The sequence below is a fragment of the Glycine soja genome, chromosome 2 (genome assembly GCF_004193775.1).
Source record: "Glycine soja cultivar W05 chromosome 2, ASM419377v2, whole genome shotgun sequence".
Lineage (NCBI taxonomy): Eukaryota > Viridiplantae > Streptophyta > Magnoliopsida > Fabales > Fabaceae > Glycine > Glycine soja.
This window is the reverse complement of record NC_041003.1, coordinates 14,932,137-14,951,444: the sequence shown is the minus strand read 5'-3', so window position 1 is coordinate 14,951,444 and position 19,308 is coordinate 14,932,137. Positions and strand designations below refer to the sequence as shown.

The 19,308-nt window shown below is 34.6% G+C and overlaps 3 protein-coding genes across 5 annotated transcripts; 2 read left to right on the top strand and 1 right to left on the bottom strand.

Annotated features, from left to right (window-relative positions):
* Positions 1-1,450: 1,450 nt before the first annotated feature.
* LOC114389819 (VAN3-binding protein-like) lies at positions 1,451-5,483 on the top strand. The gene is made up of 7 exons (XM_028350547.1): positions 1,451-1,857; positions 2,124-2,249; positions 3,505-3,931; positions 4,465-4,695; positions 4,792-4,841; positions 4,925-4,982; positions 5,079-5,483. Exons 1-7 carry the CDS (start codon positions 1,519-1,521, stop codon positions 5,291-5,293), a joined length of 1,446 nt encoding a protein of 481 aa, XP_028206348.1. The 5' UTR covers positions 1,451-1,518; the 3' UTR covers positions 5,294-5,483.
* A 466-nt stretch (positions 5,484-5,949) lies between these two features.
* LOC114389811 (protein LIFEGUARD 2-like) lies at positions 5,950-8,251 on the bottom strand. The gene is made up of 4 exons (XM_028350544.1): positions 7,885-8,251; positions 7,669-7,782; positions 6,530-6,687; positions 5,950-6,432 (listed from the first exon to the last, which is right to left on the bottom strand). The coding sequence occupies exons 1-4, from the start codon at positions 8,132-8,134 to the stop codon at positions 6,226-6,228; spliced, it is 729 nt and encodes a 242-aa protein (XP_028206345.1). The 5' UTR covers positions 8,135-8,251; the 3' UTR covers positions 5,950-6,225.
* A 5,837-nt stretch (positions 8,252-14,088) lies between these two features.
* LOC114389795 (ETO1-like protein 1) lies at positions 14,089-19,150 on the top strand. Of its 3 annotated transcripts, none has more exons than XM_028350537.1 (6): positions 14,089-14,310; positions 14,412-15,086; positions 15,174-16,883; positions 17,282-17,573; positions 17,747-18,056; positions 18,587-19,150. In XM_028350537.1, exons 2-6 carry the CDS (start codon positions 14,959-14,961, stop codon positions 18,805-18,807), a joined length of 2,661 nt encoding a protein of 886 aa, XP_028206338.1. In that variant the 5' UTR covers positions 14,089-14,310; positions 14,412-14,958; the 3' UTR covers positions 18,808-19,150. The 3 variants fall into 3 exon arrangements, with proteins under 3 accessions (XP_028206338.1, XP_028206333.1, XP_028206327.1); XM_028350532.1 differs by having other exon boundaries at positions 14,089-14,424; positions 14,852-15,086; XM_028350526.1 differs by having other exon boundaries at positions 14,089-14,424; positions 14,825-15,086.
* The last annotated feature ends 158 nt before the right edge of the window (positions 19,151-19,308 follow it).

Sequence of the window (19,308 nt, the reverse complement as noted above, 5' to 3'; positions counted from 1 at the left end):
CAAAAGTGAATCTATTTGATATACTATGTGAAATAGTGTGGAAAGAAATATAAAAGTGATGGATATTATTTGAATTTATTTTCATGCAAAAATGACGAGAAATAGCAAAGAAATGTATAATGAGTTTATTTATAATTGATTTTGCACAATACCTATCAGTTAACACACCTGCATTTCAAACTATTTGATGGATTTGCAATATGTATATCTCTTTGTTTTGACTCAATCTTCATGTTTCATGAAAACGCACCTACGCATCAACTTCATTAATTATTCTGCTATTCAAGATTTTTTATCTATACTTTTCTTTATTTCTCTTAATCTTAACACATATAAAATCCCTGCGTTTTTAACCCTTTTTTTCCCACCCATTTCTCTCTTTATTTCCAATCCTATGTATTTATTTCTTACCTATTTTTTTTTCTCCTACCCAACATATTGTTAATTTTTTCCCCCTGTTAACGAACCATGAGAACAATTCCATTGAGAAATTTTTTTCTTATTAACCTTTATTAGATACTATTAACACACACAAGATGAATATTTTTCTTTTAATACGATTTATTTTATACCTAAGGATTAATCAAAAATTAGAAAACTAGATAATTTGATTAAGAGATACAAGTTATCATTTATGTCTATCATTATTAATATTCCATTAAAAATTGACTAACTGATTTTCGGATGTGAGAAGAAATTCTTGATTTGAAATACCATTAGAGCGGGTTAACTTACCAACCATAGTATTGGTATAAAAACCATTCTTGTATAACTTCTTAACACTAAGGTGATTTGGTTGAATTCAAATAGAAAGGAAAAGATCATAATTTTTGAAAAATTTGTGAGTTTCATATTTTTTTTACTTTAATTTTAATATTTTTTCTCTATTCCATTCATTTTCATTCTAAATCTGGCCTAAAAGTGTTTGAAAGGTAATATGAAAATAATATTGAAGAGAAATTTTATAATTTTTTAGTAGGTCTCACACCTTTACACTTTATTTTAATTAAAAAAAATTCTTCTATTTTCATCCTCTAACTAAATATACAATAAAGATTTGTTCGGTATAATGAAAAGATAAAATAAAAATAAATTGAAATAAAATTTTTAAATTAAAATAAAATGTGCTTGAATTCTACTTTATTTTACTCTTGATTTCACTCTTTTCCTCTCACAAATATACCCTAAATAGTTTATTTGAATGTGGATTGCTTACAAATTTGTAGTTACGTTTACTTTAAATATTTTAGATAAAATGTAGATATGTGATGCTGAACCAAACACCAGCTAAAATATTACTTTTCTACCACAAAGTATAAAGATCCATTTAAACTTGTTAAATAATTGTATCATTAGAGTATAGGACACTGAAAATGACTCGAGAACAAAAAGAAAACTGCACCATTAGACACTCCATCCTCAAAGATTCCACTATATATATATATACCCCTTCAGGAAGCCAAGCTACCTCTCAAAGCTACAAACTTTGAAGTTCACACACACTTGTTCACCCCTGAAATGGAACACAACCTCACAATGAAGTGTCGTAGAAATGAAAACCTTCTAACCAGTGGCACTCATTTGCCAGAAAGCCCTCGAGTACCAATGGAGTTTCTGTCAAGATCATGGAGTGCCTCTTCTCTTGAGGTCTCTAAAGCCCTTACACTTCCACCACCTCCACCTCTTTCTTCTTACATACCTTCCAAGCCTCCTAATGCACCCTCTTCTGTGACTAACTCCATTTCCGAAGAAACTTCAGAGGAATTCTCAACCATGTGTGGCAACCAGTTCTCTTTTGCTTCCTCTGCCACCTCACAACTTGTCCTTGACCGCATAATGTCACAGTCCGCAAGAGAGGTAGGTCTTCACTCTTCACCATGCCAAATTGCCTCTCATACCATGTTTCTCTCATACAAAAATCACATTTTTTGTTGTTGTTGTTGTTGTTTCTTAGAGACTTTGTCATTTTGCATCTTTTATCATCAGTTATAAAATTAACCATTAACGACAAACTAACATTTCTCGATCAAAAAAAAAAAATCCATTCTTTAAACATTTTTGTTTTTTCTATGTATGACTACATATTGGTTTTAAATATAACGTGTGATATGTGTGTGTGACAGGAAGTGTCTCCATTAACGTCAGGTAGATTGTCTCATAGTAGTGAACCTTTGAACGGTGGTGCTTCTTTAACCGGAACGGATAGTCCACCAATTTCTCCTTCTGACGAGTTTGACGATGTTGTCAAGGTATTTCTCTGTTCCTTTCACCCTTTGTTTTGGACCGAGGAGGTTGGTGAAATGACTCTACTACTGTTGCACTCAACAGTGCTTTCTCACAAGTACAATAAATATTTTTGTAAAGTAACTAATGTATTACTTTTTTTTTCTTGTTTCTCTTCCCAATCTCACTTTCGAATGCCGTATCTTTCTTCTGGTTCCTAAAACTGTGTATGTAGTATAGTTCAGTAATTAAGTTTGAAATGTATTTCATTTAAGATCTAAAAAAGATTTAAAGAAGGTGGGATCGATTTTGATAATATGCATGTGGGACCATTGCTATAACTTTCTTGTTATCATATTTCTTTCAGCTGCCACCATAAGGAAAAAAATGTAAAAATAATTTAGAAAAGAAAGGAACTTGAGGGCCCCAACAGATTCATTTGTTAGTCATGTACTCATTTTAGTTCCCATGGCTACGTGGAAGAAAACGAAATATCTATGTTCATTGCTATTCAAAAATAAATTGCACATTGATAGTGGCGTTTGGTGCTTTCTACTGCTCATGGGTTTTCCATGAGTGAGACTCACCTCCACTTTATTATTTCTCTCCATTACCACACGAAAAAAGAGGGAGCTAGAGCCTAAAGTTCTGTAGGGGTTGTGACCTTTCATTTTAAAAATCAACATTTTTGAACTTTGGAGATAACCTTTGCATGGGACCAGGTGATTGTTGAACACTTGAACTGTTGAAGTGGGTAATGACACGAGTTACTGTTACAGATATGGTTTTCTGTCAACTTACCTGCCTGATGATTGTCTCACAACAAGACAAAGATTTTGACTGTCCAGTGTACCTTATCTCCGCATTCACGCAAACAATCTTCTCATTTTGGAGTTTTTCCTTGGTAGAGAGAAAAAAGTTCAATTTGGCCTTTTTACTAGAAAGAAGAAATCAAAGCATAGAGTTGGCACAGCAAAAGACTAGTAGGATTTATTCTCGCAACTCGAAAATATGTGTTTAGTTTTCTTATCACAGGAACTATGGAATGAAACATTACATAGTTGCATAGAATAGAAACTAATAAAAAATGAAAATGAACACTAGCAGAAATAGTAAGGAAAAGACATGCATGCCAGTGACTTAAGAGTAGCAAGGTAAGTAACCATGAATAATTGAACATTGTCAGCATTTTTTCTATTTTGAAATGGAACAATTTTATAATGTTGAATTAATCCAACAATGGAGAATCCATAGAACTAATAAAGCTAGGCTTCATTGCAGTTTTTTCGAGCAAACAATTCGATTCACCCCTTGTTCAATGGTGGACGAGCCATGAGTGGTGCTACAGGGAATGCCACTCCTTGCTCCGGACCTAAAACAGTTGGAAGATGGTTGAAAGACAGAAGAGAAAAAAAGAAAGAAGAAAACAGAACCCACAATGCTCAACTGCATGCTTCAATTTCTGTTGCCGCGGTGGCAGCTGCAGTTGCAGCCGTCACCGCGGCAACAGCAGCCTCATCTGCAGCTGACAAGGATGACAAGATGGCCATGGCTGTGGCTTCTGCGGCCACGTTAGTTGCTGCTCAGTGTGTGGAGGCTGCTGAAGCAATGGGAGCTGAGAGAGATCACCTTGCTTCTGTGGTTAGCTCTGCTGTCAATGTCCGTTCTCATGATGATATCACAACACTTACAGCTGCAGCTGCCACAGGTAGAGTTTATTACTATTATTATTATTATTACAATTAAACTTAGAACTAAGATGCAGTACTATAGGTGCTTTGGTGTTGTTTTCTAATCAGAATTGGAGTTTCAACTTGGTAATCTATTTTAACTTTCAATGCAAACCTTTTATTATGCAGATGAGACTCCAATTTTGATTGGAGAATAGCATCAAAAGCACATATAGAAATTCATCTAAGTTTCGTCCTTGTTATTATTATTATTATTATTATAAAGAAACCATTAAACTACTGATCTTAACCATAGTTGATACTGTATGAAAGATCTCTGAATAATTTAAGTGAATTGACCATGAAGAAACGGCTTATTAAGTTGCTTCAACTGTAAAGAATCAACTAGGATCTATAGTTCCATTGTTGATTAATCCCTTAGTACCAGAAGGAACATTCTTGTACACATGGGTTTTGACTTTTGAAAGGTAGTAACCAACTAGTAATAGTCGTGTTATGTATTTTTCTCTCTGCATAGCCACTTGAAGAATGTGATCCTTTATATGTGCAGCTCTACGAGGGGCAGCGACCTTGAAAGCAAGAGCATTGAAAGAGGTGTGGAATATTACTGCAGTGACGCCAATTGAGAGTGGCATAGGGATTGGAATATGTGGTAAAGGCAATAACAGTAATTCTAGTACCAGTGATAGTGGGGAGATTATCAATGGTGAAATTTTTTTGGGTGCCTGCAGCCAAGAGCTCCTTGCTAGGGGCACTGCATTACTCAAACGGACACGTAAAGGTAATTTCAGTAACAAACACAGCTATATATTAGCACTGTGAATTTTTTTCTCTCATTTGCAAAAAGATTAAAACTCCAATTTGGTAAAAACTGTAGGCGATCTTCACTGGAAAATAGTTTCAGTTTATCTACATCGAACAGGCCAGGTATTTTTTCCATCAAGAATTCATAGCAGGTGGGATTGGGTACATGTATTGTCTATTCATCATAACGTTTGCAATCATTTCAGGTGATGCTGAAAATGAAGAGCAGACATGTAGCAGGAACCATTACCAAAAAGAAAAAGAGTAAGCTATTAGCCTAGCCCAGTTTGCAATTAACTACATTTCTTTATTTTTGCTTGCCATAACAAAAATTCATAATTGGTGCTCTTAAATTTGCAGATGTTGTGTTAGATGTGTGCATAAATTTACCAGCGTGGCCAGGAAGACATCTGTTTGATGACAGTGAAGAAAGAAGGTATTTTGGATTGAAGACAGAAGCAAGGGGGATTGTGGAGTTCGAATGTAGAAATCAAAGAGAATATGATACCTGGACTCAAGGGGTTTCTAGACTTCTTTCCATGGTTGCAAGCAGACAAAACATAAATGGGGTTTGAGATGCACAACTAGTACTCATTGCCAAGATAGTCTCTTGCTACTGCTTGATTATTTGAACTATAAGTATGTATTTAGCTGTATTCCATTTTTATTACCAGACACAATGGATTTTGTAACTAAGAATGAACAAACTATATTTTTCTCCCTTATGGCTAAATTCCTATATGCTATGGCCGCTGTTGTGCATTATCAATTTAGCATGGATAGTGAGATTTTTTCTTTTTTAACGATGTGAGTTCAATTCTTAAATCCATTAAAACCTTAATAGTAAAAATTTAAATAACAAAAATTATTTAATATCATCAGAAGAATTATATTAGTCAAACATTTACTGTTTAATTGCCTTAATGAACTGCAAATAATTGTAGTTTTAGTTTTTCAATTCTAACTTCATTTCAAAAAAAATTGATAATTGATATGGCTTAATATTAATACAAATACATATTGTCTTAAACAAGAATAACTTAGAAATTATAAATAACATAATTTGATATTTTTTTTAATATCCAAATAAACCAATGCCTTATATCCAAGATATTATATCTGGCATTCTTTTCTTTTTTTTTAACGCTAAAACATGCACTTTATTACGAAGAAGAGCCAGAAATGGCCAAAGCATCAGAGTGCATGAAAGGCAGAACTTGGTACACCAATATAGACAATTTGCCGACAATCATCATAACCAGAAAATAAGGAACACACAAAAGAAAGGGACAGTCGTGTTTATAATTAAGTGCAAAATTTCATCGCTAATCCACTATTTATGAACAACTTTTGACAATAATCCATTGTATACACAAGACACCTTGCGACAGAGCAAGCCCCAAAGATTTATTAATTGACAAGAATTTGTTTTTCAGAACCCACCCTCATCACAGAAAACAAATAATGTGCAGGCAAGGAACGGAATATTTGAATATGACACAATGATCTAACTATCAGCGGCTCTAAAAATAGTGAGCAGAGACAGGAAGAGGTTGATGATGTCCAGATACAAGGAGATCGAAGCCCAGATGTATTCATCGTACGAGTATCTCTTGATCAGGTTGTCTGTGTCATAGATGATGTAGCCACAAAATATAATGGCTGCCAAGCAACCATAGATCATCACGGACAATTTACCCAGTGGAAACAGAACCTGCAAGAGAAAGCAAAGAAAAGGTTATAAAGATTAAACCAAAATAATTACAATAGCATAATACATGTGAACCAACAGTGTTTGAAGATCATAATACCTGAATCAGAGCAAAGACCATGAGAACTAGCACAGCACCAAACAAGAAGGGGCCAAGGAAGTTGAAATCATGGCCTCTCCTTGCAGCCCAAAATGTGTAGAGAGTCAGACCAATCACCACCACAGCAGTCAATATGACAGCTTCCAGAATAACTTTCTCTGTATCAAATATCCAGCGTCATTGGAAAAAAATCAAAACCTAAATATGCAACGTAAGCAAAACAAAGTTGCACAACAAGCAAAAATTTACAAGGGAGAAAAGACTTAACACGTGACAACCAAGTTCTCAATTTGGATTTCAAGGGCGGTTTTATTTCCCATTGCAGAAACGGTAGTTACATCAAAAGCTGTCATATAAGGGAATAATCCAATCTCATCACTCCATTGCACTCTCAATTGAAGGAAGAAATTAGACTAGATCTACACTTAGAAATAAGAACTTGGAACCCTAATGTAACCACGTAAATAAGTTTTAACGTATTGCCTTAACATCCTCCCAGTCCGGACACAAAAATCTCTCCAACACGGAGAACCCACGCATTGGTATTTGGTCACAACCCACAATGATGGACATACCCCAAGTTTAATATCAAGAGTAATCCCAATTCCTAAATGCAATTCTCATTTGTCCATTGTCCAAAAATTAGAATCACACACATCAAAGCCCAAATTTTAACCAAGCAGTGAGAGATTAAACCGAGGGGAGGAAAAGTACGAACTATCATACATCCATACAGTAAGAAAAGTGATGAAAAATAAAATAAAATTGTGGAACAATGTTGTGTTTACATTTCAAAAATCATAAATTCCAAATTCTTCAACTATTAGAGGTAGATAATTAACCTCTCGTTTCCCCTCTCCTCCCACTAGATTTATAAATCAAACAAGGTAAATTAAAAAAAATAAAAATAAAAATTCCTCCCTCTTCTATAACCAAACACACTGTTAAGTTCCGAGTTAAACAATTAAAACAATATAAACCATAAATTATTTAGGTTCTACTAAAAATGAAAGAAAGAAAGAAAAAAAAAATACACCAACAAAGAAATTCAAAATATAAACCGCATATAACCACCACAACAGAGAAAAACATCTTATCATCTCAATTTAAACAAGAGACATACAGATGATGAATCTTACCGCTAGTAAAGGCGCAACTCAATCCAACGACAAATCCAAGAGACACAGTGAAAACCCCTAGGAGCAAGTAATTGACGGGATGCTTCTGGGAATAGTAGTAAAGTGGACACAACGCTGCAATTGCAAGCAAAATCAACACGAAAAAGAGAAATCAGAGAAAAACTAAAGAGGAAGTAAGGAATGGAATCGGAATGAATTAGGTTAAAAAAGACGCACTTATAAAGGGAACAAAAATGAGGACGATGTAGAGAGCCAGTCCGGCGCCGGTGGTGGCGAAGAAGACACTGATTGGGCGGACGGTGACGACGACGGCGCCGACGACGATGGTTACGAGCAACTGGATGGCGATTATGGAGTACACTTTTCTGATGAACGACCACCGCAGTTCAGGGCTCTCGAGCATCATCGGATACAGAGGCCGAGAACCGCTTTCCAAATCGGTTTTTCCGAATGGTTGGTTCCACATCTTGCTGCTGCGATGGTGATGACTGAGAAACTGAGAAACTGAGAAAGAGAGAGAAAACGAAGGAAAATGGAAAGAAAGTAATTTAGCGCTTTTGGATCTTGCGGGCGTGGAATGAATGAGGATGATATAAATAACCACCGTGAGGCACGTGTGGGAAAGGAAACTTCGTGAGACTTCGCATACCTTACACGAGTGGGGAACGTGAATCGTCGCCGTTGGAATAAGGCGTTAGAGACACGTGGTGTGTTTTTATGGTCGACGCGTGTAGGGATGGGTGCCTCTAGATTCCTCCAACGGTGATTAGCCAGTAAATGAGTTACTTACCGAATCGGGAGATGTTGTATTTAAGAATATGCTCGTTCTCTCTCACGGTTTTGGTCAGTCAACCCTGTATTTCTTTTTTTCAAATTGCTGAATAAAATATAAATGAAAAAGATCTATTTTTTACGTAAAGAAGAAGTTCTCTATTATTGTTTAAAAAAAAATATATTATGATGAAACGGGCTCGAAGAGCCAAAGAAAAAAAAAACACTACAAGTCTACGATTAATATATGTCTTAAGAGAGGGATAGTTAGTTTACGTTAATTAACGCCTAAAAGTGATTAGGTACCTAACAAACATTCATAATTCATTCATTCATTTCAAATCTTATATGATTCAGATTCTGCATTTCACATGCTGATATACATGCCCTACTCACAACTCTCAGGTTTGGATCTTATCCATCGGCACGTTTTTATTGGATTTAACACTAATCGGCAGAAGAGAAAATAGAAAGAAAGAAAAACATAACTAATGACACATTTTCTTTGATTTAGTTAGAGAGAGAAAGGAAAAGAAAAAAAGAAAAAGAAAGTGGACTTATAAAAATAAAAGTTTAAATTTTTTCTTCTTTCTAACCAAACAGACCTTGTAGCGTAACCAATAAATTTCATTTCATTTCACAGCCAGCAAAAGAAATTAGCTTTGCAAAAATGTCTTTAATGCGTGTGTTTGTATTTATTATTATAAAGTATGTAAATGAAATTGGGTGAGTAACGTCTTGTGTTTTTTGATACAAGGGAAAATAAAGCAACAAAACTAAAGCGCTAACGATGAGGCTAGATCAATTCTCAACAATTCTAGAACACCATTTATATATCCGACAGCGATCTCCAGTAAGCATCCATAACAGTGCTGACTTATTGTCAGATTCACACACCACGTCCTCAAAAACCTAGACACCTCCTTTTACTCAAAATCTCAGCTAACATGAATTCTCTTACACCAACAAACTTGAAGAAACCAAACTTTTTGATAATTTTATGATATTATCCTTTTTCTAAAAGGTTTGTAAGACAATTGAATCCCATATTTCAAAGATTGTTAAGCATTTCTATTGATTAGAATCCCTTTCCTGATCGATTCCCCCATCCTAGAAATACGATTAAATATAAAACTATACATTTAAAGGACTACCATTTTCCACTTATACTTAGTTATATTCATTTGTTTTTTTTTATTTTGTCAACACTTTGCCTACATAATTAGTAGTATATGATAAAATTAAAATAGCAATTATTATTAAGTTGAATTTATGAGACAAAATAGCCTAGTCTTAACAAAATACAAACTAAAATGCGGCAAATAGTAGGCTCTAGAAAAGTGGTGCCTGATGGTTATAGCCAATTATGAAGGTGGAGGATCATCCAACGAATCGTGACAATATCCAAAGTGAGAGAGGACACTTTGGATGTGTCTAAACCTCACCTGCCATTATTAGATGTCTAATTTAACATAAATTGAGTGGCTTAAATGATTTGCATGTCTTAATGTATGAGAGTAGACTTGCACCTTAATCCTGAATTCTGCAACTGGATCCACCATGAAGCTTGGCCAAAGTAATGGAAGATTCATCCAAGTTCAAGCAAAAGAAAGCACTACAAGCATTGCGAACAAATTTAGGTGGGAATGGTTTTCAAAGATGTCGTTCTCTTATTTGATTTAAATTGTTTTTCTGACTAAACAAATTTGTAATTAGCTAGCCTGATTTAATAAGTAAATATAGGCTAGGTCAATCGTTTGCACCATACTTAGCCTATAAGTAAAGGATCGATATTGTCTACCAATCTTCTTATTAAGACAATTTAATATATTCTTTAATACTAGATCAAATTTATGCCTATTTTACTAAAGGTTTACTATCTATGTTTCATTTAATTATTTTTGTAGCAAGAAAGAAATAAAATTACTTAACTTCATTTTTTGTTTAATGAAATTTGTGTAGTTTTTTTTTTATCCAAATCAAAAATAAATAACAAGGATTTATAACAATCTACACATTCTGTTCAACCAACTAAACTAAAATACATAATTAATATTTTTATCGTTTGTATTTAAATAAGCTGTCTAAAGAGATTACATATGTCTAATTAGTTCAAAAGAGTAAATATTTTACGTTTTAATAAAATAAAAAAATCCCAAATTATTACACTAAAACACTTGGTAAATAATAATATGTGAATTGTAAAGGATAAATTCACTTACTCCGTCCTTGAAATGAAGGTGTTAAGTGTTATATCACTTTATTACCGAAACTAAGGAATTTGAAAAGCCATTAGAACTATAACCTATCAATTACATTAGTTTGGAACAACTACATGCAACATGTGTGGCTTAAGTGATATATATTAACATATATTCATAGGTCAAAATAGTAAGTGATTAAGTTAAAATTTTGAATGAAATGAATGACAATTTCAAGTATTTATTTGAATTTTTTTTAGTTTCATGGACCCGTTGATTATGTTTAACACTTTTATGGATCAAAAGGTAATTTATCATATCATAAACATGTGTGCTTTCTTAAAATGATTTTTCTTCCTTTTACAAGAGGTCGTGTAGGACAACATTACTCTTTTAACTTAGAAATATCTCAAACCAACCTAAGTTTTGCCACCTTTTTAATTTGCTTTGATTCCCAATTAAGTACTTGAAATAAGTTTAGCAAAAAAGGGATTAGGGACTCTCTTCCAAGTTGTTCATATAATAACTTGAAGCCTCTCATTAAGGACCAATTATTGAGATGTAATTGAGAGTGAGCCATTGCAACAAGGTTGAGAACACCCATCCCGAACTCGATAAATGGAATCTAAACTCCTAAAGTTTTGAAAGGTAGTCCTACATGTACATGAAAGAGTTAAAAGACCTTGCCATCTCATATACTTGATTGCTAGCCTCAAGAACAACTAATAGGCAATCACCTATATGCTTAGAATAGGTGGTAAATTAGGACCACATTCTCCTAAGTTGGTCCTTTGAAATGGAATAAAACAAGTGGGTGTCGTAAGTACATTTTGTTCCGTGCTCACATGTACCTATCTAGTCTACCAGGGAAGACTTTGTTTTCACCTTTTTTAGATTTTCCCATCGCAATTAAATGCCCTACATGGGCTAAGTTAGGATAGGAGCAGAATGGATTAGGGTAATACTAGAAAAGCTAGAGTCATAACATGAACAAAACGATAGGTTGGTTACAAAAACAACTAACTTACCCCTTCTAATTTGATTGGCCACATATTTTCCATATTGGATAAAGTGGTTCCAGATAAAGGAGTAACTGATGGCATGAATTAGACCTTGATTAACCTTGGTCAAAGGGCCATTATAGCTTGATGTCAAATGAAGCGACACAAAGTTCTATTGTCCTTCTCCTCTCTTACTTCCCTCAGCAAAATAATAATGAAAAAAATGGAAACAGAAAGAGAGAAGAAAGTTACCTAAAAATTAGAAAAGGTTTAAAGATGAAGAGAAATGAGCTAAAAATGACAACTTCTAGTGGTTATGGTAGTTAGAAACAAGTAGGAGGAAGGCTAAAAAATAGTTAAAGAATAAAAAAGAAAGCTCAAAGAAGAAGAAAAGGAAGAATGGTTACGGAATGACCTATATACATGGGCATTTATTATTAGGTAAATTTTCATCTTGATTCTAGGGATAAAAATGGCACCTCAAACAAATATTTTAACTGTCATGATAGTAACATAAAATCTCATGTTACCTGTCATGACTACTACGAGACGAAACATCAAATCCAAAACATAGACGTGAACCACTAATTGTTACATTTATAACTCACTTTTTGAATAGACTTGACCCAGATTACACTATGGGTTAAGGTGTCCCTTCACCTCTCAAAAAATATATCTTAAGACTAGCACAATTACTGAACATGCTCACCTTAGAAGTACGCCGAGTTGGGAAACATTGTTTTGGAGTAGGTTTCAAAAGCTAAATATGCCAGAATAGACCACATCGACCAAAAAGTAGTGACCAACACAAATTGGCAGCTCAAACATTTATCTAATGGACTAGGTGTGAAAGCAAGTTGGGCTAGTCCGATTGTCATATAAGCCATAATTTTGTTATCTTGACCTAGCTCATCAGGTTGGGTCAAGTTGATCAATTTTTTTTTATAAGTTTATATGTACTTAGCAGATAACATTCCTTTATACCACAACTTAATAAAATGATCAATTAACACTTGTTTGGTAATAAGGAAATAAATAGAGAAAAATGAGTTAGAATTTTGGGTTGTTTGGTTTGAAAGAAATAAAAGATAAATAATAACATGAAGTTATTTTGGTTTGAATGAAAAGAAAAGAGAGAAATTAGATTATAAAAAAAAAAACTATTTTACACTTTACAAACTGAAATAATGACCAGTGCCACACTTAACCAAAATAGGAGACTAGACACACGTATGAAAGTCATTTAATAGATTATATGCATATGATAATCAACTAAATGGTTCTTCCAAGTTGATGTGCTGAATATGAGTTCTTTAATTTTAAATTACAGTTAATGCACATATTGAATCAATGATTTTGTTGGACATATAATTAATGATGCACTGAATATGGGTTCTTCACCAATATGTAAGAAAAATATTGATAAGTCTAATCGACTGCACATCAAATAGCTTCTCCCAAGTAATCAATTATAGGCATATAATTAATTATTATACGAATATAATCGATTAACAAAAGTGCAATAAAAAAAGTGGATAAATGGTCAGAGAGGTGGGCAATGCGAGGCTTCCCCAGAAGACCAACGGTGCAATGCTTCACAACGAGGATCAACAACACGAATAGAGGAAGAGTGTTGTGAGGGTTACACGAACAAGGAAAAACAATCTACTAAAGAAGGAGGATATTTTTGTCATTAGATTGGCTTGGTTAATTTTTCATCCTATTTCTTCTTTGATTTGCAAAGAAACAATAATCTTGTAGAAACTATTATTTTACAATTATTTATTTTCTAGTTAAATGATACCAAATAACAGAAATTTTATTCATGACTATATTTCTACTCTTTCTCCTCTATTTCCAAGCAACCACATTATGTAAAAAAAAAAAAAAAAAAATAGGCACTTGATACAAGATAGTTCAAGAAATGGAACTCGTATTGCAAAATTTTCAAGAACTGGGTTAAACTCTTGTTTTTTTTTTTTACAGCATTTTCTCCATCCCTAACCCCAGTTCTCACGAATAAAAAATGTTTTGACTGTTTTTTTTTCAAAATTAGAACACTAAAGTCAAAAGTAATCAAATTTAAGAATATAGTAAGTTTAAAAATTGAATAAATAATAAAAAGTATAAATCAAAAGCACATGGCATACAGTTAATTTTTAGATTTTATTTTTAATATTTAAAATAAAAATCAATTTAATTTTATAGTGTATGTTCAGTCATTAATTTAATTGTTAAATTCAAAAAAATATATTATATATTATAAAAATAAATCAATGTAAATATTTTGTCAAGGGCTAACATAATTTTCCGTATGACGAATTTAAGTAATATTTCAAAGTAACTAGGACAATTATTGTTTGGCTTAAAGAATTGAACAAGACATCATTTTCAGACGAGGAATATTTGGGCGTTTGTCATTGGCATTGGAAAAGGACTGCGTAATATTTGTCATGCTCCTGTTATTTTCCTTTTTTATTTCAATTGTTTCATCACTTGTTTTGTTTTTAATTTTTTTTTTTTAATCAACCGAGTTCAAACTTTTATTCCTATTGATTTTGGTAAGTTCAACTTCCAATCAACAGTGGCTGCAACTTCTATGGTCTCCAACTCCAACGGAAGGAAGGGAAAAAGTAATTCACTTTCCCTTTCACCAACCAAAGGAAAAAGTAAAAGTTAGTTAAAGTCGAAAATTTTCAGTTAGATTCCCCCTCACTTTGATTGATCTCTACTTCATCTCATGCTCCGAACCCTTCATTTGGTTCTGCAGATTGAAGCCACAGGTGAAGTTGCTCTCTCTCTCTCTCTCTCTCTGGCATTTCGTGTGCTGATTTGGATGAACCAGCTTCAATTCAAGTGCTCTTTTTTTTTGTGTGTGTTGGGATCTTCCTTAGCTATCTGGCCGTTTTGTCTATATATTCCTTGTTTAATGCTGAAATGAAGAGAGTAGAGTAGGATGATTAAATGTTTCCCCTTTTTTCATGAATAAAAGTCTTGACTTAGATTTTGTTAATGGGTATAACCCATTAATCATTTTTTAGGAAAGACCGTTACTTTGAGATTGTTTGTTCTTTTGCTTCTAAAAGGGGAACACTTAAAGGAAGAAAAGAAAAAGAAAAGAAGTGTTTTTGCTTTCTGGGGTTGGGAATTTTTTAGTTGAGGGTTGTGGAATGTGACCTGCAGGAAGAAGCTGCTCTTTTCTTTTGGTAGGTCTGCTCCTTTTCTTTGGCTCCAATTTGTAAAGGTTTGATTTTGAAGAGGACGCATACACTGCTATTATAGTGGAGATCTGGGACTTGTTTTGCCTCTTATGCCCTATGAGGACTTTCTTCACTGCAGAATCATGTAAAGAAACACAGCCTAATGCTTTAAATCCACAGTCCTGGCTCCAGGTTGAAAGAGGGAAGCTTCCCAAATTGTCATCACAGTCCTCTTCTGCATCAATGTAAGTTTCTCTGGTCAACATTTTTATTTTGAACTTAGCTTATTTTAGTCATTTCATTGAAGTAGTGTATACTGTTAACTGCCACAGAGAATCTCTAATCAAGGTCCCACAGTCACCTATACTCCCGTTCTTCAAACCTGTTGATTATGTGGAAGTTTTAGCTCAAATCCATGAAGAACTTGAGTCATGTCCTCCTCAGGAAAAGTCAAATCTGTTTTTGTTACAATACCAGGTCTTTAAGGGCCTGGGGGATGTCAAACTAATGCGTAGAAGCCTCCGGTCAGCTTGGCAGAGAGCAAACACTGTTCATGAGAAAATTATATTTGGGGCATGGCTGAAGTATGAGAAGCAAGAAGAATTAGTTGCTCAGTTGCTCACAGCTTGTGGTAAATGTGAAAAGGAATTTGGACCCATAGATGTAGAATCTCAGATTCCTTTTGATGAGAATGTAAGATCCCAGGATAGAGCTTCGATGAATGGGAACAATGCTTCAGAATATGTTATCTTTAAAATTGGAGATGAGAAGATAGTCTGTGATAGACAAAAGATTTCTGAACTTTCAGCACCATTTCATGCAATGCTAAAGGGGTGTTTCAGGGAATCACTTTCTGAGACTATAGATTTGTCTGAAAACAATCTCTCTCCTTCAGGTATGAGGGCAATAAGTTATTTTAGCTCGACAGGGAGTTTACTTGATGTCCCTCCGAATCTTTTGGTGGAAATATTAGCTTTTGCAAATAAGTATTGTTGCGAAAGACTAAAACAGGCTTGTGATAGAAGACTTGCATCCTTAGTTTCCTCCAGAGAAGATGCTCTGGAACTCATGGAATATGCTGTTGATCAGAATTCAGCTGGCCTTGCGGCTTCTTGTTTACAAGTTCTTTTACGTGATATTCCCAACTGCTTGAGCGACAATCAGGTTGTGGAATTATTTATTCATGCTAATAAGCAGCAGTTGGCAGTCATGGTTGGGCCTGGTATATTTGCACTTTTCTGTTTCTTAAGTGAAGTTTCTATGAACCTAAATTCTAGTTCAGACACAACAGCTCATTTCCTGGAACGGTTAGTTGATTTTGCTGAAAATGACAAGCAGAGACTGCTGGCATTTCATCAATTGGGATGTGTAAGACTCTCAAGGAAAGAATATGATGAAGCCTATTGTCTTTTTGAGAGGGCTTTAAATGTAGGTCATGTTTATTCTGTTGCGGGTTTAGCTAGACTGGACTCTATAAAGGGTGAGAAACTTTTATCTTATGAGAAGATCAGTTCAGTCATTTCTTCAGATACTCCACTTGGATGGATGTACCAGGAAAGATCACTATACTGTGATGGTGATTTGAGGCAGAAAGACCTTGAGAAAGCAACTGAACTGGATCCTACTCTTATATATCCCTATATGTATAGGACTGCCTCTTTAATGAAGACAGGGAATGTTCAAGGTGCACTGGCTGAAATCAACCGGATTCTTGGCTTTAAACTTTCGTTAGAGTGCTTGGAATTACGGTTTTTTATCTATCTGGCCCTTGAGGACTACAAAGCAGCAGTCCGAGATGTTCAAGCAATTCTTACCCTGTGTCCATCTTATAAAATGTTTGAAGGGCGTGTAGCTGCATCTCAGCTCTGTACTCTTGTGCGTGAGCATGTTGAACATTGGACAACAGCAGATTGTTGGGCCCGATTATATGACTGTTGGTCTGCTGTTGATGATATTGAGTCTCTTTCTGTCATCTACCAGATGCTTGAATCTGATGCAGCAAAAGGTGTTCTATACTTCAGACAGTCATTGCTTCTCCTCAGGTATATTAAAAATACTTGATAACTGTCCAGGCAAATGCAATGTGTCACCTCCTTGTTTTTTCTCTCTCCTCCGGTGGCATATTTGTTGTTTTTTGTATAATGATGGATATAATGTAAATAAAAGTTGCTTTTACCGTGATGAGCACGGGCCTGTACCCTAGTTTATTGTAAAAAGATATTGAATTCTACCTAACTCCATCGATGAACCATAGGGAATCTGATTTGGTAATTGGTGTTTCTCATGTACATATATTGAATCATGCAGAGAGTATCATAACTAAAAGAATAGATAAATCTGCAAATTCTGCTGCTTCAAGATCCTCTTTCTTTGTATTCTGATTCTAATACAGACTTGAACTTATGTATGCCAAGTCTATAAATCTGACATTTATTTTTAGGTTAAACTGTCCTGAGGCTGCCATGCGGAGTTTACAGTTAGCTTGGCAACATGCATCAAGTGAGCATGAAAGACTTGTATATGAGGGGTGGATCTTGTATGATACGGGTCATTGTGAGGAAGGGCTCCAAAAAGCTGAAGAGTCTATTAGTATTAAAAGGTCTTTTGAGGCCTACTTCCTGAAGGCCTATGCATTGGCTGACTCTAGTGTAGATTCATCATGTTCTTCAACTGTTATTTCTCTTCTGGAAGATGCCTTGAGGTGTCCTTCTGATAATCTGCGCAAAGGTCAGGTATGGTTCTTCAATTGTTCCGCATTGTTGGAAATATTTTACTGATCAACAAAACAACCAGTAGACTTACACACGGGTTAACAACAAACTCACATCATATACATATAACTCTGCTACTTTGGATACAATTAGCTTTTCGTTTTACAATTGTTTTCTTCCATTTAATTTACCAGGCCCTAAACAATCTTGGAAGTGTTTATGTTGATTGTGGGAAATTGGACTTAGCAGAAGATTGCTATATAAAGGCTCTTAAAATCCAGCACACCCGAGCGCATCAGGGTCTTGCTCGTGTTCATTTTCTCAAAAATGATAAGGCTGCTGCTTACAAAGAAATGACCAATCTTATTGAGAAGGCGAGAAACAATGCATCAGCATATGAGAAGAGGTCTGAGTATGGTGATCGTGATCTCACGAAGGCAGATTTGGAGATGGTGACTAGATTGGATCCACTTCGGGTGTATCCTTATAGATATCGCGCAGCAGGTTCATATTTTATTTGCTTACTCGCCATCAATTCTGTTGGTCAGCTATAAGAAACTTGTATGTTTAAATTTCGAGTAAACTACCATTTTAGTACTGAAAGTGTACAACATTGTTATTTTAATATCTGAAATTAGGGAAATTCCAAATAAGTCTCTGAAAGTGCAATCTATCAATCACATTAATAAAAAAATTCCAAAAATTGTAACTTAGTGATAACATTAACATACATATGTGGAGGGACTAAAATGACCATAAGTATTTTTAAGTGATTAACTAAGACGAAATAACTAGAAATTTCAGGGATTTATTTTGAATTTCCTGTGACAATACTTTACACTTTCAAGGACCAAAATGATTTATACTGGAAAATTTCAAAATAATTGATATTGTCCCTTATTATTGTCGTTGTTGTGTTGTGGGTGTTATTTCAGTTTCAGTAGTCAATCTTAATCATATTGTCATGTCATATCATGCATTGCATCTAGTACTTGATATTGTTGATGATGTGCATATGGTGTATGTGGTTGTAGTTTTGATGGACAATCATAAGGAAGAGGAAGCCATTGCGGAACTCTCTAGAGCAATTGCATTTAAAGCTGATTTGCACCTCCTGCATCTACGTGCAGCATTCCATGAACACAATGGAGATGTCTTAGGTGCGCTAAGAGACTGTCGTGCTGCGCTCTCAGTGGATCCAAACCACCAAAAAATGTTGGAACTTCATTGTCGTGTTAATAGTCACGAGCCATGACTTTTGCGAGATGAAAACACAATATAACATTGAACGCCTACACACTGAGAACTTGGCCACACTATGAAAATTAAAGAGGGGACGGCATTTATGCAGCTATTATAACGGTCACGAAATGTGAATTTGTAAATGAAAAGTACAGTTAAACAAGATTTAACTACCTGAAGACTATTTTTAGGAGTGGCCGAAATTTTGTAATTTATATTCTATCGTTTGGAGATTTTAGATATACCACTTATCTTTCATGAGTTTTTAATTTGACAGGCTGAAATTTTTTACTTAATGCTTTGTTGCCAAGGCATATGCTTATTAAATACCGATACACATATTTTATGACCGTGTATGTATTCGTGGACCATTTTTTTGGATGTCACTTAACAAATGAGGTTGTCCTCCACAGAATTATTGCTCAAAATAGCATATTCTCATTCTTACCTAACAAACTATTGCAATGACAATCATTGATTATAGTCGTGGGGGAAAATGGCAGTGTGGAGGTGT